This window comes from Nothobranchius furzeri, chromosome 3, assembly GCF_043380555.1.
Source record: "Nothobranchius furzeri strain GRZ-AD chromosome 3, NfurGRZ-RIMD1, whole genome shotgun sequence".
In the NCBI taxonomy this organism is placed as follows: domain Eukaryota; kingdom Metazoa; phylum Chordata; class Actinopteri; order Cyprinodontiformes; family Nothobranchiidae; genus Nothobranchius; species Nothobranchius furzeri.
In genome coordinates this window covers 78,887,091-78,913,502 of record NC_091743.1, presented here as the reverse complement: position 1 = coordinate 78,913,502, position 26,412 = coordinate 78,887,091, and the positions used below count along the sequence as shown (strand labels likewise).

The following is a 26,412-nucleotide window of genomic DNA, read 5'->3' as shown; positions in this document are numbered from 1 at the left end:
GAAAAACAAAATGAGTGATTACTCAAGTTGCTAATTGATTCTTCATCTGATCAAAGAATCCAGATTTCTCTGTTAAAACGTTGGCTGGAGCATTCTTAGACATTTGGGTAGTTTATGTTTACCTGGACATTATAAACTGTTGCTTTGGGGGCTTAAAAGGTGACTAAACATCTTAAGATCAATGATTTTCCACAATTGTATTTTTTTCTTGGAAAATTCTTAAACCACAATGGTTTTCAAGACACAGCTGCAGTTTGTGGACTTGCATCATAACATTTCATCTCAAACATAAAGAAGGTGCTGCAGGATGGATGAATCCTTGTTTCATTTCTGGATGTAAGTTGTTCAAACGCTGTTTATGTGTTTTAACTTGAGGGAGCAGCTGCTGGTGGTTGTTTTGAGTCATGTAGTCTGACGGCTTTTATTATAAACCAAGTTTTAGGGCTGTGAACTTTAATTTCATTTTTTTAACCAGTGAAGTCCAGTCAGAGATGATGGTCCTCACACCCTGAACGTCTGTGTGCAGCACTTTAAATGGCTGGAGGATATGTCCACAGTAGGATTCCTGATAATCTACTTGGTTCATTCATTTTGTGAGGCAGAGTTGAACTATGTTGATGTGAATTAAATTATTGTACTGCTTATGAATCATCATTTACAGGGTTTTCAGTTTATTCAACTGCAAAAGAACACCTTAACTCAGAGTAAAATTTACCTGCATGTTTATTACACATGACAAAAGTAACTGATTACATCATGTAATGAGAAAACATTAAACGCATAAATAAATAAAAATTACATTATTTTGTGCCTTTTTATGTTTATGTTCATTATGGTGAATGTTTATGTATGCAAATCAACACAAGGCCTGGCCCAGTCACCAGCCACCAGGCCGAGAGGCCCAGCCCAGCCTATAGCACCAGTCACGAGGCCTAGCTATCAGGCTGCTGCATCAGCTGCTAGACCGGGTCCAGGTACCACCAGGATCCACCAGGCCTAACTCTAGTATGTTCTTTTAGAAAGGCTTAAACATTTTTGTTTGTTGTCGCTTGGCTTACCGGGGCTGGAGGCTAGGAGGGGGATCTGCCCATCTGGTTGGGGTCTGGGGTGGTGGGTTGTTTTGCTTAGCCTTGGGCTGCTCCTCATCACCCCAGCAGAAAGGGGCTAACTCTGGTGACCGGTGATGGTTGTACCCTCTTGCACTAGTACTGAGACCAGAGTGAATAAGGTGTGTATGGGGAGCGTGAGTGCATGGACGTAATTGGGGGGGGGGGGGGACAGGGGGACATGTCCCTCCCACTTTTTCCAAAGTCAAGTTTTGACCCCTGCCCTTTTTACCATTCAAAAACAATATTACGCTATATTAACTCACTCACTGCCAGCCGTTTCCTGATCACTAACGTCCTTCGCTGCCAGCGTTTCTCACCGCTTTTACTGTTTTTTTTTAAGAGTCACAGAACGTTGCGCGCTAGCATGACGTCGATGCCAAAATAACCAAAACAAAGAGTAGACTCACCTCTTACATCAGGAAGAAGCCGCGTGTTTCGAGCGTTATCCGTTTTTTCATAATCCGTTGTCGAATTGTGATCGGCAGACGCTTTTCCGGTTCGCGCCTCACTGTTTTTTACAGGAACGGCCCAAAACGATCTCCAAACACATGGATGTGTTGCTTCCTTATCATGTGATCTGTGACGTATGCGGATGAAGATCGGCTTCAAGGCTGAGATGTTTGTTCTCTCAGCGCGGGGGCTCGTTCCGATGCTCAAACAGTAAAAAAAAAATGCAAATGACGACTTAGTCATCATTGGCAGTGAATGAGTTAAATTGACACTGGTTGAGCTCTAGGACCAAGCAGAGAACAACCGTTTGTGTTGAAGCCTGTTTCCCATTAGAACATACTGCCCCTCCACCCCGTGTCTCCCCACTTCTAAAATGAAAATTACGTCCATGCATGAGTGGGTATCTAACGTTCGTTTTTTGTAAGTCTTAGGTTTTGTGTGTGTGTGTGTGTGTGTGTGTGTGTGTGTGTGTGTGTGGCTGTATATGTCAGGTGGGGTCTTGGACTCCTCCCCTCACCTGGGACTTCTTGTGCTGCTACACATGTTCGCCTACCCTCCCCCTATCACATTTGGTGTGGAGTGTGGTCCTTTGGTCTGCGTGAGTGTCCATGGCTCCCGGGTCAGGGGGGGTTTAAGATTTTTGGAGTCTGCCTGATTGATCCTGGTGGCTGTCTGGTGGGATCGGAGTCCCTGGGCTCTGCTGGGTCCCCGGCGGGGCTGGTCGCCCCTGGGTCGGGTCGCCCCTGGGTCGGGTCGCTGGGTTGCGGGCTCAGCCGGCTAGGGGGTGGGAGGCTGCGGGCGGGCCTGAGAGCTTGCGGCTGATATCCCCCAGGACTCTGCCAGCAGCTGTTTGTGGCTCCCTGGGGCAATCCTCTGCGCCTCTCGAGGGGAGCAGGGGCTTTTCTGGTCGCAGTCTCAAAAGGGGTCCCTGCACCCTGGGGCAGCTCATGGATCTCTGGGACTTGGAGCTCCTTCCATCTCCTATACATCTTTGGGGGCGGATCTGTGGCCCCTCACACTCTCTATTGGACGCTACTATAGAGAAACCTTACTACACACACAGGTGCTGACATGATGCTCTCATAAGTATGGACTTGGGCACGTTCAACACATCTTAAGGCTGTGGTTGGCATTTAATGCACTGTGATTTATTATCGTGTTATTGTTCAGTAAAACAAGTTGACACAGTGATAGCTTGCTCCTGTTGTATTGTTGTGTATCCCTTTTTGTTGTTTGTTCTTTTCTTTCTGCAGGTCTAGAAACAGTCTCTTGTTCATCACTGATTGTTTATCTTTGTGGGAAGCCCCCCTATTTCTCTTTCACCTCTGTCTCCTTGTCTGGTCGGAATTACAAAGCATTCAAAAAACAACAACAATGAAGTTTTAAGTATCAGGCGTGACTTTAAAAGCAGAAGCTTTGATGCTCCACCTGAGAGAAAATCTGTAAGGTTTGTCACCAGCATTCAGACATTAATTCTATTCGCTTCACAGCCAGACAGGACACGGGACAAAAATAAACTAAAAAAACATTGGGATTGGTGTCCTTGAGCTTATTTTTCCTGCTGGAGGTTCTCCCGCCTTCTTCTCAGGCGGCCTGCTGCAATTGGCTCCGTCTTACGTCACATTTCGACAAACGTGTGAACTGCGGGTTTGATTGGTTGAAATATCCTGATCTTATTGGAGACTCAACCTTCTTTCCGGCAGAGGACAGGGTAAAGATGGCGACGTCCCTGAGAAGTCTGCTACGCTCCGGAAAGGTATAAGCATGTTAGAGGTCTTCTGTGTGTTTTGGTCTGTAACCGAATAACGGAGGCTGTCTTCCCGCAGAATGCCGTGTTCCTGGTGGCGCGGAGGGGCTTCCAGAGGAGCGCTCCGGCCGGGGTCCAGGTGAGAAACCTTCCTGTCAGAAAAAGGTTTTTACTTTCATGAAAAAAGAGACGAGTACAAGCTGTTTTCCAACGAGTGAAACACGGAAACAAAAGTACGAGTGTGCCTTTGAGGCATCTGTTAGTTAGAAATCAGTAAAGCCGATCAGGAAAACAAAAAAATAGTTACTAACGCCCAGAAAAAGAAGAACACACTTTACAGAATCGTCCTTGAGGCGGAAAGCAAATGCAAAATTACAAAAATAAGTTCATATTGTGAGGACAGCCAGAAAAAGATATTACAGTTGATTATTAGATGATAATATGAAAAAAATTAAAGGTGCATTATGTAAGAATGATATCCTGTGGTCAAATTTGGGTAGTGCACCTCTTCCTCCAAGCAAAACAAGTCTTTTTCTCACTCCCATTATGAATGTCATGGCTGTTGCCAGCTAGACTCAGCGGCAGAAGTTTCTAGATGATGAGTGAAGATGAGTCACACACTGTAAGTTCAGTGTGTCTCCCAGAAAACTTGATAAGCATGGTGGGCCGGACCATGAGAGCAGGGGTAGGGTAGCGCCACCATTCCTTATCCATAAAAGTGGGCCCGCGGTTAACTTTGCTGCCGTGCGTCGTCCATGTCAGCAGAGAGCAGGGCCAAGGGGGACCACACTTAGCCTATCGGGTGACCAAGGAAAGCCTGGCTGCTTATAAAGCACTGGGTAAACACTGACGTTGATAAGTGGATAAAAAATTAAACTAATATTGAGTTGTTGGTAATAATACAAAAGCTTTATATTTTTAGAGCTTTGCTTCTAATTCACGGTTAGCATTTTTAGCTCAACATTAGCGTCTAGCCTTCTTTACCCAATATTACAGTAAAACCAAAGGATGCCATGGCTTCTTAGGGATACAAGGAATAACTTCGGGGTTGCTCCTGTTTACTGGTTTAGGATCTTTATAAAACACTGCTGCATTGTTCCGAACGATGTTAAGTTAAAAATTCCAGTGCTGCAGTGACAAGAACTCAACAACCCCGCGGGCTCACATATTGTAAACAAACGCTACATCCCTCTTTAGTTATTTTGAAAGCAGGAAAACTGACAAGCCTCCATCCGGCTGAGAATGAAGTCTGTTTAAATGTAATCTTCCTTCTAACATGATTGAGACATTACTTTTATTTCACTGTAAAAGTCTTACATATTGCTCCTTGTAAAGGTGTTGAACAAACTATTTTTAATGGTTATGTCTGATTATAATCAGTCACTAAGTTTTTGATACAGGCTGAACATAGTCTCCTACACCTATCTCCTGCATTAGATTCTCATAGAAAATAGACAGTGAATCTCCTGAAAAACCTGACAGATCTACGTCACACTGTCACTAACATTCATGGACTCGCCCATCTTGACTCACGACGGGGAAGGCTGTTGTTGGTTTAGCGTCCAGGAAACACCAGAGAACGTCTGGACCAGTAGAAGCTAACTGTTAGCATTAGCAACTATACCTCACCGCCGAACTCCGCCAGTCTTGTTATTTGTGGAGATATTACATCAACATTGCAGAGCAAACTGAATCAGTGGTAGAGTCGTGTTGCTGTTAGCCAATCAGAAGAGAGACGTCCACATATCAGGAAATAAGACTCCAGATCCAGCCCTCTGAAGCTCAGCTGTGTTGTAGGTACATTTTAGTTCCAAGAAATGGTGCGTTGTATATATTCGTTCCTACTAGAGACCACTGCAGATGTATTGATTAAAAGAGTGAACCATGCCTTTAAACATAAATGGAACACTGCTGAGAAAGCAGCATAGAAATCATGCTGGACTATGCTGCTTTTTTCATCATGGGACATGTTGTAACCTCAGATTCTGAGTATAGACTCGTTCGGCAAACAATTTGGATGTTTAGGGGTGATGGATGCTTAGTCATTGTGTTCTTGACATCTTACCAATAGGTGACTGTTCGTGATGCCCTGAATCAGGCAATGGACGAAGAGCTGGAGAGGGACGAACGTGTTTTCCTGATGGGTGAGGAAGTGGCTCAGTATGACGGAGCCTACAAGGTAGAAGTGATACACAAATAATCCTAATCATTGTCTTCTATTGTCCTTCCCAGCAGACATACTTTCCTGTGATCTGTTAGTAGCTCTGAACAGTCCCCCTGACCAGCTGAAATACCTTTATTTGGACTCTGGCTGGATTTTGAAACGCTTGACCTTAATCTTTATTATTTGACATTTATATTTCATAATGCACACCAATTCTCCCACCTCACAGAAGAGGAGTCTAGATGTCATACTCCAGGGATTTTATCATTTCAATCTCATATCAATAACATAACTTGGTCTGCATACGTCCACCAATGTAACAGAAATCATCTTCAGCCTTCCCTCTCTCCCTGCCCTAGGGCTGGACAATAATTCAATAAAGAAACATATCTATCGATAGCCATGAGGTGCAATAGAAAAGATGGGTGGGTAAAAAAAGTTTCCATTCTTTATTAATTATAGTCTATCAGGTAGCTTAATACTAGACACCTAACCAATCAACAACACAGATCTAGGCGCGCTCTGTCACCAAGCCTTCCACTCTCAAACCTATACAGACAGCACATGGCTTATGCGGGGATCACACTGCGATTTTTGGATGGTGCACAGGATTGTTCATGTCACATTGAGAGAACTCCAGAGAGGTGGCACACTGTACAACACAAGATTTCTGTGCGGCAAATTGCATGATGCCTCACTCCAACAGGACACGCTACGCCATTAGCGTATCTCCCGAAGCATACGTCACTAAGCAGATCACTAACAAAACAGCTGAAATGTAACATTTCTTTTTGTGTGTAATTTTTTATCCGCATTTTAAACATAAGTTGAAACCAAAGCTCAGAGAGATGGGGTGTTGCTGCTGCTGCATCCCAATGGTGTGTTTTTATTGGTTGGTTGCAGACAGGAATCCACCAGACACACGTTAGCACCGCCATCATCAGCAAACATATCCAGGACCTCTTTAGTGGTGAAAAACTTCGTTTTTTCCAGCCATTGTAAAAATATGATGTCGAAAAAAGCAGATAACTATCTTAAAAAGATCCTCGTCAATAAACGCTTGTGAGAGAGAATCAGCACTGCAGGTAAACACGCCCTTGTGTGTCCTGCTCTTGTGAGTGAAACTTGACTATTAAGCGCACATGGCAAAGATGTGTTACGTGCGAGGATATCTCAGGATCCCATTGGAAGATTTGCGTGGTTCAAATCATGCCTTAAAGCTCTGAGCCAATAGAATCGTGTGGTGCTGTGTTTCATTGTGTCCAGATTGAAACAAAAAGACCACAAGCTCCCCAAGGGGTGAGCCAATCTTCTGGGTAACCCCGGCTTTCCACAGGAGCCGTCAGCAGCTTGTTACTGCAGCAGCACGTCTTGCTCGCGTAAACTGCTGCTTGGCCCTTCCCACGAGACGCGAAGCAGCAGGGGAGCAGCTGTCACCGACCGAGCACGAAGTCACACAAGTGACTTAGTCAGTAAACACAACAACAAGCAGGAGAAAACTACAACATGGCTCCAAAAGGTTTGTGTTTTATGTTCTGTCCGTTTTATAATCGCCAATACGGACCTGAAAAACAAAGGAGGCCGCTAGCTAGGTGATAACTTCTCAAGGGGTAGCACATTTAGTAACTTTTTTTAAAAGTAAAGCACCCGGAAGGCAGTACGTTTCTTTATTCTGAAAATCTCAGGAGCTTCTCTCCATTTCCACGTCCGATTTCCTGTCTTTCCTTCCCCAAAAATGTCGAACTTGACCCGTTTAAGAGGCGTCGCGCATAGAAAATAGAACCGGCGCGTAAGGGCCGCGACATGCTGCTCCTGAGACGCGGCCGACTCGCGCTGCTGACGGCTCCAGTGGAAAAGGTTCTGTTGACCACAGCAGTTCCTATCAATAGCTATGACGTGCTGCTGCAGTAACATGCTGCTGACGGCTCCGGTGGAAAGCCGGGGTTAGATGGCGTCACGGATTTCTAACTCGCCTGTAGGGAGCAAAACACGGCAAAAACAGTCAGAAATTTGTTCGTTTTGACAGTAGGAAAACGGATTACACGAATCGAGTGGATTTTTTTACCGGAACACTGATTTTTCATCACAAATCAGCTAAGGTAAGACAGACTTCAGGCTGCTGACTGCCGATAAAGAGCTGTGTTGTTTTCTGTTTGATCACAGCTGGCTTTGTGAGTTTATTTGGTACAGAAATGATACTTATATTGTTTGAAAGAAGAGAATCATGGCTTTATTTTGAGTGGCTGGCCTTCTGGATAGGATCGTATTTTATTGTCGCTGTTGGGCAGCTGTAGCTCAACAGGTTGAGCGGGTTGTCCAGTAATCGGAAGGTTGCAGGTTCGATCCCGGCTCCGGACAGAGAATTCTGCTGTTGTGTCCTTGGGCAAGACACTTAACCCACCTTGCCTGCTGGTGGTGGTCGGAGGGACCGGTGGCGTCTGTGCTTGGTAGCCTCGCCTCTCAGTGCGTCCCAGGGCAGCTGTGGCTACATCGTAGCTCATCACCATCAGTGTGTGAATATGTGTGTGTGTGAATGGATGAATGATACACTGTAGTGTAAAGCGCTTTGGAGTCCTTACTCTGAGAGGCGCTATACAAGTGCAGGTCATATTATCGTTATCATTTTGAGTGTTTTCCTCAGACTTTGCCTGATATGTGAAGTCGTTGTCGTCTTCCTCCGCTTATCCGGGTCGCGGGGGCAGCATCCCAAATGGGGAGCTCCAGACCGTCCTCTCCCTGGCCACCTCCACCAGCTCCTCCAGCAGGACCCCAAGGCGTTCCCGGACCAGATTGGAGATGTAATCTCTCCAACGTGGCCTGGGTCGACCCAGGGGCCTCCTGCCGGCAGGACATGCCCGAAACACCTCCCCAGGGAGGCGTCCAGGAGGCATTCTGACCAGATGCCCAAACCACCTCAACTAGCTCTTTTCGATCCGGAAGAGCAGCGGTTCTACTCCGAGTCCCTCCCGAATGTCCGAGCTTCTCACCCTATCTCTAAGGCTGAGCCCGGCCACCTTACGGAGGAAACTCATTTCGGCCCCTTGTATCCGCAATCGCGTTCTTTCTGGCACCGGCCACCTTGCGACCACAGCTAGCAACAGCCGCCTCAACAATCACAGAGTGGAACAAGGCCCACTCGGAGTCAGTGTCCCCCACTGCTCTCGGACGCTGTCAAAGCTCTGCCGGAGGTGGGAGTTGAAGACCGTCTTGACAGGTTCTTCTGCCAGGCATTCCCAGCACACCCTCACTATGCTTTTGGGTCTGCCAGGTCTACGCGGCATCTTCCCTTGCCATCTGGTCCAACTCACCACCAGGTGGTGATCAGTTGACAGCTCCGCTCCTCTCTTGACTCGGGTGTCCAAAACATACGGCCTCAGGTCAGATGATACGACTACGAAGTCTATCATCGACCTGCGACCAAGGCTGCCCTGGTACCAAGTGTACCGATGGGCATCCTTATGTTCGAACATGGTGTTCGTTATGGCCAAACTGCGGCTTGCACAGAAGTTCAATAACGAAGCACCACTCGAGTTCAGATCAGGTGGGCCGTTCCTCCCATTTACAACACTCCAGGTCAAGCTGTCATTGCCCATGTGAGCATTGAAGTCCCCCAGCAGGACAATGGAGTCCCCTGATGGAGCACTATCTAGCACTCGTCCCAGGGGCTCTAAAAAGGGTGGGTACTCTGAACTGATATGTGGCGCATAAGCACAAACAACAGTCAGGACCCGTTCCCCAACCCGAAGGCGCAGGGAAGCTACCCTCTCGTCCCCGGGGTAAACCCCAACACACAGGCAGAGAGTCTTGGGGCTAACAAAAAGCCAACCCCAGCCCTCCGCCTCTCACCTGGAGCAACTCCAGCAAAGGAGAGTGTCCACCTCCTCTCTAGGACTTGGGTTCCAGAGCCAATGCTATGTGTCAAGGTGAGTCCGACTATATCTGGCCGGTACCGCTCAACCTCTGCCACAAGCTCCTGCTCCTTCCCCGCCAGCGAGGTGACGTTCCATGTCCCAAAAACCAGTTTCCTTGTCCGGGGATCGGACCTCCAAGGCTCCCGCCTCGGTCTGCCACCCGATCCACACTGCACCGGACCCTTCATGTTCCTCCTGCGGGTGGTGGGTCCACAGTATGATGAGCCCATGTATCTGGTTCGGGCTGGGCCCGGCCACCAGGGTGGCCTATAGAGTGGGGCTGGGTCGCTTGTGAGATCTGGACAGCTCCACTGGGTTCTTGTCGTTTTTGTCTGAGCATTGATCGGTTCGGTGGTGAGGACTGGGTGTCTGTGTGCACGCGGGTTGGCACTGGCCTGGAGGAAGGAAGGGTTTGTGTTGTCCGGCCCAGGTGGTGGTACAGGGAAATAAACAAAAAGGCTAGCAGGACCTACTGTTCTGTCTCCATGGGCCTGGCTGGCTGGCGATCAGGAGGGGATGGGAGCTCTGCCGCATTGGAGGAGGGAGTCTGGTCTCAGGAGATTCCTCGGTGGCAAGGAGTCATGCCGTTTAACTCTGAGCTAACTGCTGCCTCCACCGCAGTGAAGGAGTGATCCTGTTCTAAGGGAACATGCTGAGAAATCAGGCTGGCTAAATGGTGGCTGGCCAGCCCGCCCAACATTATGGACAATGTGAACAACCAGTGTACAATTGAAAACAGATCACGTGGGATTACTAGTGATTTTTCTAGTCTACCTAACAGGATTTTATATTTAGTATTTCTTTTTATTTAATGTTTTTGTATTTTAATTATCATTCCGTACTAGGGCTGCACGATATTAGGAAAACCTGCGATATTCGATAACAATGCTTAATATTGCGATACCGATATTACTCGCGATAAATGAACAAATACTTAAGTATGCAGTGTTGATGTCGTCTGGCGTGTGATGTCTGCTCTGGGTTCAAAGCAAACAAAAACTAACGCATGAATTCCATTACAACATTTTTATTGCAAAAATATGCAGCTGCACCTGCTACTGTATTAGCAGCAAAACAACAAACTGCATGCATGCAGTTTCTCAGTGACTTTAAAACATCACCTCCACCATAAAACTTTTTTGATGCTCCAAATACAGAAAAACATCTCTTACCAGGGTTTTCTGAATTAAAAAAAATCAGAAAATAAATTTAAATGTTAAATAATATTTAACATAACTTAAATGCAACAGCAAATTCTCTCATTGCTACTGAGCATTTTCTCCACTTATGTGGTTATGATATAAGGCTGTTGCTGCAACTGGAAAGTGAACTGTGCTGGGCCAAACTAGGAGAATATTAAGATTTTTTGAGGGAAAGAGAAAAACAATTGTCTACCTTTCAGAAGAGGAACTGGCAAAAAAAAAACTACATGGAAAATATGTGAAAACATTTGGTTTTAACCCCAAATTGAACAAGTTTACCTAGATCTTAAAAAGCAGCACAGATGATGAAACTATGATTCTGATAACAAGCTAACAAATTGAACTAGCTCCTCTTAAGATAACCGGCTAGCAGAGCTTCTGACTGACAGTTTATGTGCAGCAGCAAATCAACTATCCTGATTAACAAGGTTATAAAAGCTCATAAATGAAAAATCACTTTGATGTGTGGGGGAACTTTTCCAGGCCCTCTTTAGCAGGGAGGGACTGGGAGGAGAGTGCTGTAGCCTTTTAGCTGGAAGCTAACCGGAGCCTGGGGCTAACCTCACCACCCAGTGGAACACTAGCGACATGAAGGTGGGTTGGTTCACCGGCACGTGTCGGAGTCAGCCCGGTAAAAATGATTAACGACACCGAGCGGACTCACGTTCACGTTTGAAAGCAGCGCTGATTCCAGAAACCTCAGCACAAAGTGCGTTTGTTGCTCTGAGCCAGCATGATGAACAAGGGAACGGCGCCGCTAACTCTGTTCGGGTGTTGCTTTCCATCCTCAGGGTCTATGTAGGGGCCGGGAGTATTACGTGAACGGACCCATCTGATTGGCCGCATATCAGATGGGCTAAATTTGATTGGTCAAATAATACTTCCGCATAAAAAACAGAGCTGGTTTACAAAAAGCTGATGTATGACACGGATGGAAATGTTGAACCAAACATTTATCGCCATTTTTGACGTGCTTTGCGATGGCCTATCGCACGTCCTGTTATCGCGATGACGATAATTTTTCGATACATTGTGCAGCCCTATGCCGTACCTTGATTTTGTGAAAAAGCTGATAAAATGTGGTTGTTACTAGGGCAAGCAGCTTCCTCCAGTAGAAATTAATGCACTGGAGGCTAATCTACGTAAAACGGTGGTTGGCTATTACGGCATCTCTAATGGACAGCGCCAGTCCACAGGGCATCTACGTAGATATGTCTGTGGCGCAAATAACCTGTGAAATAATAAAAGACATAATGCTAGATCAGCAGCCTGTGATGACACCTGGTTCTGCTCACTATAGGAGCCATTCAGATATTAAATAAATATTATCATAATATACCAAAAATTAATCGAACTGAGCAGTTCAAAACACTGAACCGACCCGAATACGAGTTTAGCGTACCGTTACACCCCTAATAAACGTAATAATTATTGGTCTAAAGGTGTCACAGGCTGTTTGTTAGGATTATCTCCTTGGAGAGTGTGATTCAGCTGTTGGAGGCAAATTAAATGCGGCATTTTGCTGTTACTAACTTACATTGAAGTATTTTGTTATTTTGCACAGATAATGTTTACAGTTTATCAAGCATGATGAGAGAAATGTAATGTTAGCATCCTAAAATGGTTTAGTTTGTCTGTTTTTATGAAAGGGGACCCTGCAAATCTTGGTACCAGTTAATATCGGTATTGGAAATTAAGAGTTGGACAATATCATATATCGGATATCAGTAAAAAAGCCTATATCAAGCATGTCTATGTCCAATAGTTGCTTTCAGTCTGAAACGTGTTTTTGGTAAATGTTTTTAGACAAATGAGAGAGAACAGCTTTATTTATATATATATATTTTTAGTAAATGTTTTGCTATACTATGTTAGAACATTGTTACGAGGAAAGAGCAATATGTTTTAAGGTTGTTTGTTTAGCAGAATTGCCATTGTAGCTTTTCCACCTAACTCTGTTAGATCCGACCTGTTTTCCAATCCCATGATTGGATCAGAGCATCCCTATTATTAATTGATTTTTTTAATATAACAGCAAGTTTATATGTATTTGTGTTCAGTTGATATTAAATTCAGAGGTTTAATTTATCATTCTAAAATTAGAAGAAGAAACTGTAAGATAAAAATCACGAGGCTCTACCAACAACACACTGCAAAGCTGTTTTGCCACAGTTCAAACATCTAAGAAGAAAAGAAGGTAGATCTGAACATCTAGATTAAAACACCATAAAACTCCATGTTCCTTGGGGTCTTTAAAGGATCAGAACCAGATCGACCCTTTAAAGGAGTTAATTTTATTAAGTTGGTTGAACTTCTGTTTACTGCTAATTTTTCATTTTCCTTTAAAATTTAAAACAAAAGGAATCTAGAATAAAAAAGGCCCGATTGTTTTTGTACAATGTGTCTGCAGGTGAGCAGAGGTCTGTGGAAGAAGTACGGAGACAAACGAATCATTGACACGCCCATTTCAGAGGTGAGAGCTTGCTGGGGTAAAATTTGACTTTGGTTAGCATGGATCCATCAGCTGGTTTCTGTCTCTGGTGCAGATGGGGTTCGCTGGGATTGCAGTGGGAGCTGCTATGGTGAGTTCCTGTCTTCACACAACACATAGACCACAAAACAACGTAAGGACAACCGAACCAAATCAAGTGTTAGGTTTAGGGTCGGCATCAGTGCCTCCATTTGGTTCATTATTAGATTTAGCTTTAACTGTGTCCAAATCATTTGGCGTCTGTTGTTTTAAACAGGAAGTGTGATGATTCAGTCACATCTAAACAAAGTAAGATGGTGTTAATTCTGCAACATCAACACATCTTTTAAGTTGATGAAAATCGAATAACTTATGATTCAATTCAATTCAGTTTATTTATAAAGCATCAAATCAGGACCAGAGTCGTCTCAAGGACCTTCACACAGTAAACATTCCAATAGAGGTCAGGCCATTAAGCCAATCAGTAAAACATTTCCTATATAAGGAACCCAGCAGGTTGCGTCGAGTCACTGACTAGTGTCAGAGTCTTTACAGCAATCCTCATACTAAGCAAGCATGCAGCAACAGTGGAGAGGAAAACTCCCTTTTAACAGGAAGAAACCTCCAGAGGTCGTGGCTCAGTATAAGCAGCCATCCACCACGACTCACTGGGGATGGAGAAGACAGAGCAGACACACACCCACACACACACACACAACATATACTAAGTAATGTTTCTATGGTTACATTGTGGTTTCTTAGTAAATATTCTATTTGGTGAAAGATAATCTTTATTGCATTTATCCTAGTGAATCTATAATTAAACGGGTAAACTAGTAGTAGCACATTCAATGTCAAAGAGAGTAAAATGTTATTATCAGGAGATGGAGAATGTTTAACCCTCCCACTGTCTTCATGGGTGACCCCGCGAGGAAAGTTGACCATTGAGCAGGATTGATGGTTTATCCCTTGAGGTCCACATGGCAGGGGTGAGGTGGTGCTCACTCCTCACCCCTGCCACATGGACCCAAGGTATAAACTATGAACCCTGCTCAATGGTCAACTTTCCTCGTGGGGTCACACCCATTAGGACAGTGGGAGGGCTTAGTATTATGAAGCATCTACATTGGTAAACATCAACAAGCTAGTACTACTCGTAGTAGTACTTGCACTCATCTTCTGCTTTTCTGGGTCAGCACCAAGAGGGCACAAGTGGGGACAGGGTCACAGAGCATTTGAGGAAGGAAGATGGACATGCTTCAGGGTTGAACCGGCAATCCTCTGGTTATGAGTGAATTCCTAACCCTGAGTCGCTGTCAAGAACCTTCCTCTGGTTTCTCCTCAATACTTGGAATAAACTCTGTGTTTGTTCCCTTTAGGCGGGTCTTAGACCCATTTGTGAGTTCATGACCTTTAACTTCTCCATGCAAGCCATTGATCAGGTCATCAACTCTGCAGCCAAAACCTACTACATGTCTGCTGGACTGCAGCCAGTTCCCATCGTCTTCAGAGGACCCAACGGAGCGTCGGCTGGTGTTGCTGCTCAGCACTCACAGTGCTTTGCTGCGTGGTACGTTCAAACACATGTTGCGTTGTAATGACAAGAAATTATGACTTTCAGGTTCTGAAGCTTGTAAATAATCAGGAGGTTGGATTTCATGTTCTTTCTCAGTGGCCAGGCCTCCAGAAGGTCTTTCAGCTTGTTGCTTAGCCTGGACTACAGGAACGTCTGACTGCTGGGTTCCTGGGGCCTCATTTCACCAAGTGAATTTCTCCACTGTGAGATTAATAAAGTCTAGTCTATTTCTCAACCGTACTTATGCACAGATACAGCGTGCGTCGTGTGTAGGAACTAATTTATGCATTGTGTGGTAGTCATCATTTTGTACTATTCGTGGCAATGTTCCTAAATATTGCCGGGTTTCACTCACGTGACGTCTGCAGCCATGCAAAACTCAAATGGGTCAGGAAGTGTTTTGCGCCGCAACAAAAGATACAACACGGCGCGATTGATGAAAGCGATTTTACTGAGCCTTTAATGAGCTGGCACAGACGTGAACAAATACATCTTCTTTGATGTTACGACCCATAAAGTTTTAAAAGTCACACTTTTCATCCACTGTGGAGGATTTACCCGGCGCTGAAGCGATCTGCCACAAACTACCGTGTGCTGCCTTCCTCATGTCTCACTGCAAACCAAACGAAAGCCTCTTACACGCCTGGAAGCCTGCAGCTGTTGTATTTCTGGTTGGTTAACCTTTTAGTGATCTGGAGAAGCTTTAGATGACCGTTGTCTTGTTTTTGCTCGGGTAAGTAGTGAGTTGCGCTGTTTTTTTTAACTCATGATAATAACGCTATCGCTAATGCTAACCATCAGTATTTGCTGGCATCTACTTGTAAGTAACTTTTTATGCTTTTTAAATCCAAATTTCTGGTACGTTTGATTTTAATAAGGTACAAATGCATTAAAACACTAAGCTAACTGCTAAAAACATTAGTACTCTGAAAGCTATTAGCAGTGAGGACATGTGAAAACAGTATAAAACTGTTAATCTGTGGTTTTTGTGGCTGTTTCTAAGCAACTGTGTAATAAAACACTCCGTAATCTCTCACCTGATAGAAAGTGATTTCTGTAGATAGAAAGTGATTTCTGTAAACTCCAGCATCGTCCGTTTTAGCTCCTGTTTTAAGCCGTAGATTACTGATCCACCTCTGCCGTCTTCTGTCAGTACATTACATTTAGTTATTATTTTTCAATTAAAGTATCTTTCCGGAGTTTTCCCCCTTTCAGAAATTATGTATGGTTTGTCAGAAATCCATAAAAGTGATTTATCATGTACTATGATATAATTTAAGCGATAAGTCTTTTTTTTTATTGCTAAGCACACCCCCTGCCCCGCAGAGCTCTGTGCAATAGGAAACTGAGCGCCCACCAGAAATAACCAATAACGTTAGACTTCCGCTTAGATGCTTCAGATGTAGGGAATACCTCGGCTGATGCAGAGTAAATGAACTTTTCACGTACAAGTAAGTCTCAATGGTAAAACAACGTGTTTTAGCTGTTTGTCGGCTACAGAAGCACTTTTATAAACAGAAACGTGAAGTCGCCATCTTTAAAAATGGATCCAGAGACTGTTTGTGCTATGCTTGTCAGCCACTAGATGGTGCCATCAGTTAATAGAAATACTCCAGAAAGAGACTTTTAAGTCTTTAGTGGCGCACTACATTTGGGACATGAAAATAATGTTTGTCCCAATTAGAGTGATCGTAATAACCGTAGACCTCACAGAATTTAGGCATTTAACGCCCAGTCACCAAAGTAAATAGTGTTTAGTGCAGCGCCAGCTACTTCCGGACCCACATCTGCCTTTGGTGATGTAGATGCAACGTCATGTAAAACCCACCAATAAAAACCGCTTGGACCATGAGTACGAACAGCATCTAGTGGTAGATTGTGGGAACAGCAGGAATGAAGGTCTCAGTCATCCACACATGTTCCACATCTAATTATTATTTTATCTAATAAATAATCAATCAATCAAAACTTTACAAAGCGCCTTCCGCAACCCTGTCAGGAAGCCCAAGGTGCTGAACATGGTACAGTAGAAAGTTAAATATAGTGAGTAAATCAGAAAATAAAAGCAATTCAAATTACACATTACAAATTACAAAAAAAGGTGAAACATTCTAGTGCAGGACAAATGTGTAAAACAAGGGATAGAGTGAACCAATGAAAACTGTGAAATAAAATCAACATAAAAGAGGGCCAAATTCAAACACGTTCAGGAAACGCCAAGCGGAGGAGGTGGGTTTTTAGGCGACTCTTGAAGACTGGCAGAGATGGGGACAGCCTAACTGAGGGTGGCAACTGGTTCCAGAGTGACGGTGCTAGGACTGAGAAAGCCCGGTCCTCGCGAGTACGACACCTAGAATGAGGGACAGCGAGCAGGCCTTGGTCGGAGGAGCGCAGAGCGTGTGATGGGGAATGTCTGTTCAGGAGCATGGCCAGATAGGGGGGAGCACCACCCTGGAAGAAATTAAAAACAAAGACGAGGAGTTTGAAGTGTGAACGATAGCAAACCGGAAGCCAGTGCAGGGAGGCCAGAACCGGACTGATGTGGTCCTGTTTCCTGTTCCCAGTCAGGAACCTGGCTGCGCTGTTCTGCACAACCTGTAGGCGGCGCAGTGATGATTGACACAACCCTGCATAGAGAGAGTTGCAGTAATCAAGCCTAGAAATTACAAATGCATGCAGTACTCACTCCAGGTGGGCTCTTGACAGCATAGGCTTGATTTTTGCAAGGCATCTCAGGTGAAAGAAACTGGACCGGATTACAGAGTTGATGTGAGCATCAAATTTAAGTCCAGCATCAATTTTCACCCCCAAACTGGTGACAACTGGTTTTGAGTAGGGAGAAAGAGGGCCTAGATCAACATGATGATCCACATTCCTGCTGTTGGGGTGAAAAACAATGAGCTCTGTCTTTCCCTCATTCAGATGCAGAACGTTGGCCATTAGCCAAGACTTCACCTCATTAAGACAGGACACAAAGGACTGGATAGAGAGACCTTTCTCCTGAGACAATGGAGAGTAAATCTGGCAATCGTCAGCATAGCGATGGAGTGATAGGCCATGTTTACGAAAGATTGACCCCAGAGGAAGCAGATAAATGGCAAACAAAAGAGGACCAAGGATCGATCCCAGCGGGACCCCCCAGCGGAGCCCCTCCCAAGAAGAAAAAACATCACCCAATATATTTTGGTGGAAAAATAGCTGCATCAGATAAATGGTGCTAAAACCTCTAAATAGCGCATGTGACTGACGGTAATCTGACATCGTATCATGGCTGATCTGGTGTTATAGGAGGATTTGACAGAGCGTGTTCTCTTGAGCAAATGCATCCTCCATGAGCGCACTGATCTGATTCCTGAAGGAAATCCTTCTGGATCCTTTGTAGAGCGACAAACCACATGAATCCAGTTAATCATTTATTTTACAACTACATGAACTCCCCAGAACCTCCTCTGCTCCCAGATCACACACATTTTGTCATGAGAACCAGACCGAATGACAGCTCAGAAGAAGCTGCGCTCTCTGACAACACCTCCTTAAATGCAAATGACAACCCGTCACTAAACAATCTATCATATTAAAGTTTTTATTTATTCCTGATGGGAACCTCTCCTCTGTCCCGACTGCGTGTATAACCTCTGCAACGTGTTTGGTTCTCTTTCACTTCGGCAACCAGTGTCTTGATCTTGCTGTCAACAAAGTTTTATTTAATTTTTTCCGGGAGGAACCTAGGTACTCCACTCATGAGCTTGAGACGTAGCGTGACCAGATATGGTTAAATGAGGGTGTTTCTGACTGAGAACGGACATGAGCACCTGGGTACGCACAGGTGAGATTTATCATCAAACGAGTGTGGAAGAACGTGCGTACGTGAGGCCACCGCATGTTTTATAAATCAGGATTTTGTGGATTTCGTTGGTAGGAACGAATTAAGGAATATTTCTACAAACGCCTGATGAATGAGGCCCCTGGACAAGATCAGGAGTTTCTATGGTTTGGTGCATGGGTATGACACGTGAGTGGAGTCTGTATGATTTTTGTCTGCAGGTACGCTCACTGTCCAGGTCTGAAGGTTGTCAGTCCCTGGAACTCAGAAGATGCCAAAGGTCTCTTGAAATCCGCTATCAGAGATGATAATCCAGGTGAGACCAAACAGCAGGATGAGAGACAAATTTAAGTCCAGTTTTAGGGTTTCTCAACCGCTTACACACGCGCGCACAGTTAAACCTCCTCCACATTTTACCACGGTGTACGGTGTTACCATGAGTAATTAAAAATTATAATGCAAGACTCAAGTGGCATTAACAAACAGTTGGGTTGGACCTTGACCCTTCAGAAACTGAATCTCAGATACTGTCTAAGGCACGGGTGTCAAATATGCGGCCCGCGGGCCGGATCCGGCCCGCAAGCGGGTTAAATCCGGCCCGCGAGACGGTTGTGTAAACTTTATTTTCATACTTTACAATGTAGAGTGAAAATAAACTTGTCATTGTGAGCAAGTTTTCTCTGTAATGAGTATAAATAAAACAAAGCTGCGCTCAAGGCTCACACAAGAACTTGAATCACATCCTGAAGTTGGCTGCCACTCAGGATGACTGGCATCCTGAGTGGCAATATTGATGTGCTGGTGAAAGCTAAAAGATGTAAAGTAAAATGAGTCAAATATTCTTTAAGTGCTGCATGGAACTGATCTTGCCATGTGATCTGTAAGCTCTTTGAATCACTAAGGAATGTTTATTTGTTGATTTTTTTATTTTCTATTTTTTCAAATTTTCAAGTACACTTCAGGTGTTGTACTTGTACTACACTGTCCTCAGGCTACAGCCTCGTTTTATATTGATTGTATTAAAACAAAGAAAACAATCTGAAGTTTTTTTTTTTTTTTTTTTAATTTACCGGTCCGGCCCACTTGGGACTAGATATCCCTCAATGTGGCCCCTGAGCTCAAATGAGTTTGACACCCCTGGTCTAAGGAGCTTTGAAAGAAAAGCGTCTGGACTTCTTTGAGTTGCTTGAAGACGTTTCACCTCTCATCCGAGAGGCTTCTTCAGTTCTAAGGTCAAATGGTGGAGAGTCCCAGATTCAAACCCAGTGGGAGTTTCCCCCCAAAGAGGGAACAAAAGACCCCCTGATGATCTTCTATCCGCACTGTCACATGATGACATGATGATCATAAACTTTATGGAACGCCTCCAAAAGTTTTTTTTTTACTATGTGAAGTGCTTTGAGACGACTTTTGTCGTGATTTGGGGCTATATAAATAAATTTAAGTGAAACTGAAAATGTAACATCTGTTTTACATATTAAATGACTTTTTAAAATTTTCATTTTTGTCTCATAAGTGCACTACATTGTTTTCATGACAGCATTGACAGAGCTATTCAGCAACTGTATACGCTATTACCATAGTACCACCAAAGAATATTGCACGTGCACATGCACTGTGTAATTACAACCTAAGAACGTCCTCAGGTGAGAACTTTTTCTGTTGCAGTTGTGTTTCTGGAGAACGAGCTGATGTACGGCGTTCCTTTCGAGATGTCTGAGGATTCGCAGTCCAAAGACTTCACCATTCCCATCGGCAAGGCAAAAATTGAGAGACAAGGTGAGAGTGATGTCCTCTTTCCTGTGGAGACCAAAAGCTAATTTATTTTCTCAGCGGTTGTAAAAGCAGTGAGCAGGAAAAGTGAAGAAATCTCAGTGAGGCTTCAGGCTCCGAGACCTCTTAGCATCCTCGCTGACTGTCGGTGTTCTTTCACCAGGAAATCACGTCACCTTGGTGTCTCACTCTCGGTTTGTCGGTCACTGCCTGGATGCTGCAGCTGTCCTCGCTAAAGAGGGAATTGAGTGTGAGGTAGACAAACACAGTTGTAAGGTCATCTTCAAGTCACCTCTTCAGCCTGTTAGCGACTTCCTCCATCTCTTGGTTTCAGGTCATCAACCTTCGGACCATTCGCCCAATGGACGTGGAGTCCATTGAGACCAGCGTGATGAAGACCAACCACCTGGTGACGGTGGAGGGAGGCTGGCCTCAGTTTGGAGTCGGAGCTGAGATCTGTGCCAGAGTCATGGAAGGTAGTGAACCGATACACTATTTGTAGTATTAGTATACATTATCAGTAATAGAAGTAGTAGTAGAAGAGCGCGGACCGTTTTGCTGCCGTGCATTGTTTAGGCATTGTGTGCTGGGCGCTTCCCTTTTGTGCATCTGTGTGTGTGTGTGGAGGGGGGGGGGGTCTCGTATGCATGGCACCGCGCCACGCTGAGCCTATGTAGGGGAAACACTGCGATGTGAAACCTCAACTGGTGACTCGTTGGATTTAGAACCCATTTGCAGATTTGGAGACCCTTGTACACAGGGTTCCTGTGGGGACTTAAAACGCCCTAAAAGCATTTAATTTAGGAATTTGGAAAGAATATCTTTAAAAGTCTTTAAAAAGTCTTGAATTTTGACAACTGGGCCTTAAAATTTGTATGTAAATATTGTATTTCTCCTCTTATGTTTCGTTTCTCAACCAAAATCATTTTTATTAAATAATGTAGCATATATAAGGAGTGGCGGAACCAATCATTGAGAACGCAGCTCAGCCTCGTGTCAAAGTATTCTAAACGCGTGATGTATTCAGCTCCCGCGCTACAGCAGCGATACTAAATGGTTAACATAACACAGACCTCCAGCAGAGGAGGAATGCAGAAAATCTCAGCAGACCAGTAGAAAGGCTGACTGACGCCTAGGGCTGGGTGCCAGAACGCTGGACCTCTTTGGGACTGAGTGAAAACATTCGGTAGGTACCGATATCAGAACAAAGTATAAAGCTGTCCCAATGTGCAACCGTGGGTCACATGACTGATCCCAAGTCACATTACAAGTGGTGGAGACGCGTCTCCTTTTAACAGCGCTTCTCTGCAGTTCGAAAAAGCTAAAAATCCATTCTAAATGCAACACCAGTGAGATTTGTGCTGCAAAAATTAGGAATAGTAGCAATTTAACAAATCACATCATCGTGCAGGGCATCATGGAGAGCTTTGACCGCAAAAAAGTAAACCCTTGTCCATCACCTTCCAAAACACAGGAGGAGTCTGAGGATGGAGGCTGATAAAAGCAGAAACGGGACATAAAACCAACTTAGCTGCTGTTTAGCAGCATTATAAATGCAGTTCAGCAGGTTGTTATTACTGCTGTTACTGACATGAAGTCAAGCAAGAGTAAAGACTGTTCTATAGGCAAGGCAAGGCAGCTTTATTTGTAGAGCACATTTCAAACACAGAGGCAACTCAATGTGCTATACAATTACCAGGACATGATATGAAAACAACATAAAAACACAAATTAAAATACACACAGATAGACTTACAGTTTAGAGCTAAAGGAGAAAACAAAGCTACATCACAGATTACAGAGGAGACGATGCCGCATAAGAAACAATTCATGTAAAGGCTGATGAGTACATTAGGGTTTTTAGTTTTGTTTTAAACAACACTAGGGTTGCGGCACATCTGAGGTCATGGGGAAGCTGATTGCGTATTTGTGCAGCATAGTAACTAAATGCATCTCCACCATGTTTGGTTCTGACCCGAGGTTCTACCAGCTGATTGTTTCCAAGGGATCTCAGAGCCCTATTGGGTGTATATACAGGAATGAGATGGGACGTGTATTCTGGTCCCATGCCATTGAGTGATTCATAAACTAGTGGGAGCACTTTAAAATCTATTCTGTGGTTTACTGGTAACCAGTGTAGGGATCTAAGAACAGGAGTGATGTGCCCCGTTCTCTTAGTTCTTGTTAAGACTCTAGCAGCAGCATTCTGAACAAGCTGCTGTTGTTTCACAGCTTTTTTGGAAGACCAGTTAGGAGACCATTGCAATAGTCCAGCCGACTAGAAATAAAAGCATGAATAAGTTTCTCTTAGTCTGGTCTGGACATGAGACCTCTGACTCTTGATGTTAGATGGTGATAAAACACTGATTTAGTTATGGCCTTAATATGTCCAGAGAAGCTCGGGTCTGAGTCAATAATAACACATTGAAGCGTGATTAATGATTTACATTATCACTACATATTAATTATGACCAATAAGATGTGATATTCCATACAAATATGAAATATCAACTTGACTGATCTTTAATGTTTAATCAGAAGATTCTAGGGTTCTTTGCTTCTTCAGGGACCATAAACACACTTTGTATTACTTCAGACAGAGTCAGTATATAGTTTATAAAATGAATTATTTTACTAAACTAATGATTATACATGACAAGATATGAATAATGAGATGTGGTGTGATGGAAGCTAGATGTTCAGCAACCGTTCTTTGTATCTGAGAGAAGTTGTCTGGGTTGTAAAAGAATTTGTTGTTAGAGGGTTGTTTGTTTATAAACTAGAGAGTTGTTTGTTTATAAACTAGAGAGTTGTTTGTTTAAGCTCATCAGACGTAATCTGTGCCAGTCTACACACCCTTGGTGTGGAGGTTCTCGTTCGATCCAGGGGGTCGTGCTGGTCACTGCTGATGGAGTGGACCTCTGATATCAGGAACCTGTAGACAGCTCTGATAGGACCCGTCCAGTCTGAAGCCAGGAAGGTGGAATGCTCATTTGTGTCCAAGGTGGATGTCTGAGAGTTGAAGTAGCTTGCTGCGTCGCAGAAAGGTTTTGACTAAAGGTCAAAGGAGATTGTTTCAAAAAATGCTTCTTTCCCGATTTGGTCGAATTGGGAGTCAGCTGGAAACTGAATCTTAATCGGGAAGTAATTCTTGTTTATTAAACCACTTTGGCTAAACTTGGCCAAAACTCATTACAATCAGAATTTGACACGTTTCTGAGTATTTACCAACATCCCTCAGAAAGCCATGCCCTCCTCAGATACACAAGGTTTTAACCTTAATGAGTATCTTATTGTAATGGTGTATGAGTGTAAACAATGATTAACTTGTTAAATCAACTCATACTGATTTGTGATATAAATGGATCGTTGTCAGAACATTTTATTGATTTAAGCACAGATTATTCAAACATTTGATGTAAACATCTTGTTTATTCATCACATATGATTATTTAAGCTTATAACTGTAAAGTCATGGAGTCTTCGAGTAGGTTTGATCTGTATTTAAGATGAGGAATCAGCAGTCTGGCTTCTACGCAGAGAGTGCAGGACCTTGGGTGAAGCGAGGAACAAAAAGTTGGCAAAGGGTTGTTTTGGGTCCCGACTGATGGTGCAGCCTTGAATGTATATGAAAGTTTATGTTGTGTCAATTAGATGGTGAAAAATAGACCCTTTTGTACGTTCCAGCCTTTACTGTTTGCACTGTAGCTTTCTCTGTTGTTGCTTAACTTTTTTGGAAATAAAGTATAATATAAATAAATGTAATACAAACGATAAAAATAAAACCATTAAGTAGTTTGTTATCCTCTCATAAAATAAAAAAATTGATTTCAACAAAAGTATTGTTAAGGTACTGCCATCAAAAACCAGGTTAAAGTAGTAGCATCTAGAAATATCTACTGGCACCCAGCCCTACTGACGCGGTCATGTTAAACCTTTGTTTTACGTTACCTAGCTACTCTTTCTGTGAAAGCTCAAACAGCTCTGCTGCTGTTCTCTACCGAGTGCTTTGGCAAAATGTAATAAAAATAAATTAACACAAGTTCAACGATATTTTTTTGCCGGTAGGGCTTTGAAATAGGTATAACTTTTTATATAAGTGGTCTTGAAAAGGTCTTAAAAACTCTTGACTTTAACTTGATGAAACCTGTAGGAGCCCTGTGTATACACACACACACACACACACACACACACACACACACACGTGCTTCAAAATATATTGCGATATAGCCTTTAAGCCATATGGCCCATTCCTAATGGATTATCACTAAGGAGCGCCAGTGTTTACAAACACTAACTCCTCTAAACGCATCAATCAGTGACGTATGCGGAACACACTTCTTCGCTGATTAGATGAGACTTCTGTTTTTATGATTTATGACAAAACTGCTTAACAAACTGAAAAACAGAAATTGGTCAGCAAATTGTAAACACACCCACTTTCTACTCTTGCTTCGCCCACTAGCCTACCAGCAACCATGACGTCTCATTTTCGGCCCTGGCTCACTGTGCTCAGAACCACGTTTAAGCTGCTACTGAACAGTCAACACCGCCCGCGTGGCTGTTACTGATGGAAAAGCCGTCCAAGCGGACCAGATCAATTTGAGTGGTGCTAAATAAGTCACTGATGTTATCCAGGCTGTAGTCGGAAGAAGTTGTGGTCATGTACTTGCAAACTGTTTGTCAGTTGAGAAAATAAACTTTTCCTTTTTTTTAGGTTCTGCTTTTAACTTCCTGGATGCTCCGGTTACCAGGGTAACGGGTGTCGACATCCCCATGCCTTATGCCAAGATCCTAGAGGATCACAGTCTTCCTCAGGTCAAAGACATCATCTTCTCAGTCAAAAAAACCCTCAACGTGTAAAAACACCTGAACTCTCTGGGTTTTATTCAGATCAGCTGATCTCTCCACTTTTTCCCTTTCAAAATAAATGCTGCTGTGTTCTGTGTGGAAGTTGCTAAGTCAGCAAGTTAAAACCTGTATAAGTCAAAAATGTCTTCACCAGCTGTCTCTTGATGTTTAAATCCAGATTAATGTTCTGAGGTTGTTTTCCTTCAAACATTTCTGCAATTTCGACAGCATCAACAGAAAACGGCTGCTGGGATCCCATTATTTATTGTAACTACAGAAATAAAAGCCTGTTTATCTTTAGGTTTTCTTCCTCTTTGCAGCCTGTTCCTCTTCCTGTCGGTCTAAATAAAGATAAAAACTGTAAACTCTTCTGCTCTTTATTTTGCATCAACAAGTCATAAAGCATCAGTATAATAAAAATCACGAGCCGCTTTAAAAGAACAAATTTAAAAGAAAGATTAGAAAATTATTAAACATTAAGATGATGCAAATAAAAATTTGTGATTAAAAATTATGAAGAAAGGAAAAGGGAAAATGAATAAGAAAGGTAATCAGTGGATCCTGGGAAAGGCAGAATAAGGAAAGGGTAGTGATGAAGGTCACACCAAAAGCTGAACATGTGAGCTTTCAGCTGCTTTTCAAAGGAGACCACTGATATGCTGGTGAAGGTTCTCAGTCATCCAGGTCATGGTAATCTTCAAGACCACTGATAACTCAGAAGAGAAGTTCTGGTTAAACCAAACATGATGTTCTCATGGCCTCAGATAAGAATCTTGTGTCTGTTCTGGTCTTGTTAGATCTCAGTGCTGCCTTTGACACAGTTGATCACAATGTTCTTTTAGAAAGGCTTGAACATGTTGTAGGGATCAAAGGAACAGCGCTAGGCTGGTTTACATCCTACCTGATAGATTTCATTTTGTAAATGTACATGACAAATGTTCTTCATACTCCAGGGTTAAGCCTATATTTATACTTCTCCGTGTGATCTGCAATGGAGAGATGCACACAGAGTGTTGGAAAGGTTTTCACATTCGAACTTCTGTTCAGGCAGTGGGGTGTTGCAAAGCAATTCCCCGCCAGGACAACAGAGGGCATAGCGCTGTTCTGTGGTATCCTGCCACGTTGACACTGTAACATACCAAGTGGCCAGATATTCACTGACAAATTGACCAGAAAGTAGCCTTCCATTTGCAGACAGAAAAGCAACTTATGTTTGGCCCCAAATCCAAAACAAGGTTCTGCCCCAGTTCTTGCTACTGCAATGAAGCCAAAACATCTTTGCTCAAGGCCTCATGCATTACTGCTGCATTCCTTACAAGGAATTAATGTCTACTTA

The 26,412-nt window shown here is 43.6% G+C and overlaps 1 protein-coding gene across 1 annotated transcript; it reads left to right on the top strand.

Annotated features, from left to right (window-relative positions):
* The first annotated feature begins 3,188 nt into the window (after nt 1–3,188).
* pdhb (pyruvate dehydrogenase E1 subunit beta) lies at nt 3,189–25,441 on the top strand. Its single transcript, XM_015974307.3, has 11 exons — nt 3,189–3,315; nt 3,386–3,445; nt 5,378–5,485; nt 12,994–13,056; nt 13,130–13,165; nt 14,433–14,623; nt 18,674–18,768; nt 20,121–20,231; nt 20,389–20,480; nt 20,560–20,701; nt 24,943–25,441. Exons 1-11 carry the CDS (start codon nt 3,277–3,279, stop codon nt 25,086–25,088), a joined length of 1,083 nt encoding a protein of 360 aa, XP_015829793.1. The 5' UTR covers nt 3,189–3,276; the 3' UTR covers nt 25,089–25,441.
* Nucleotides 25,442–26,412: the final 971 nt, after the last annotated feature.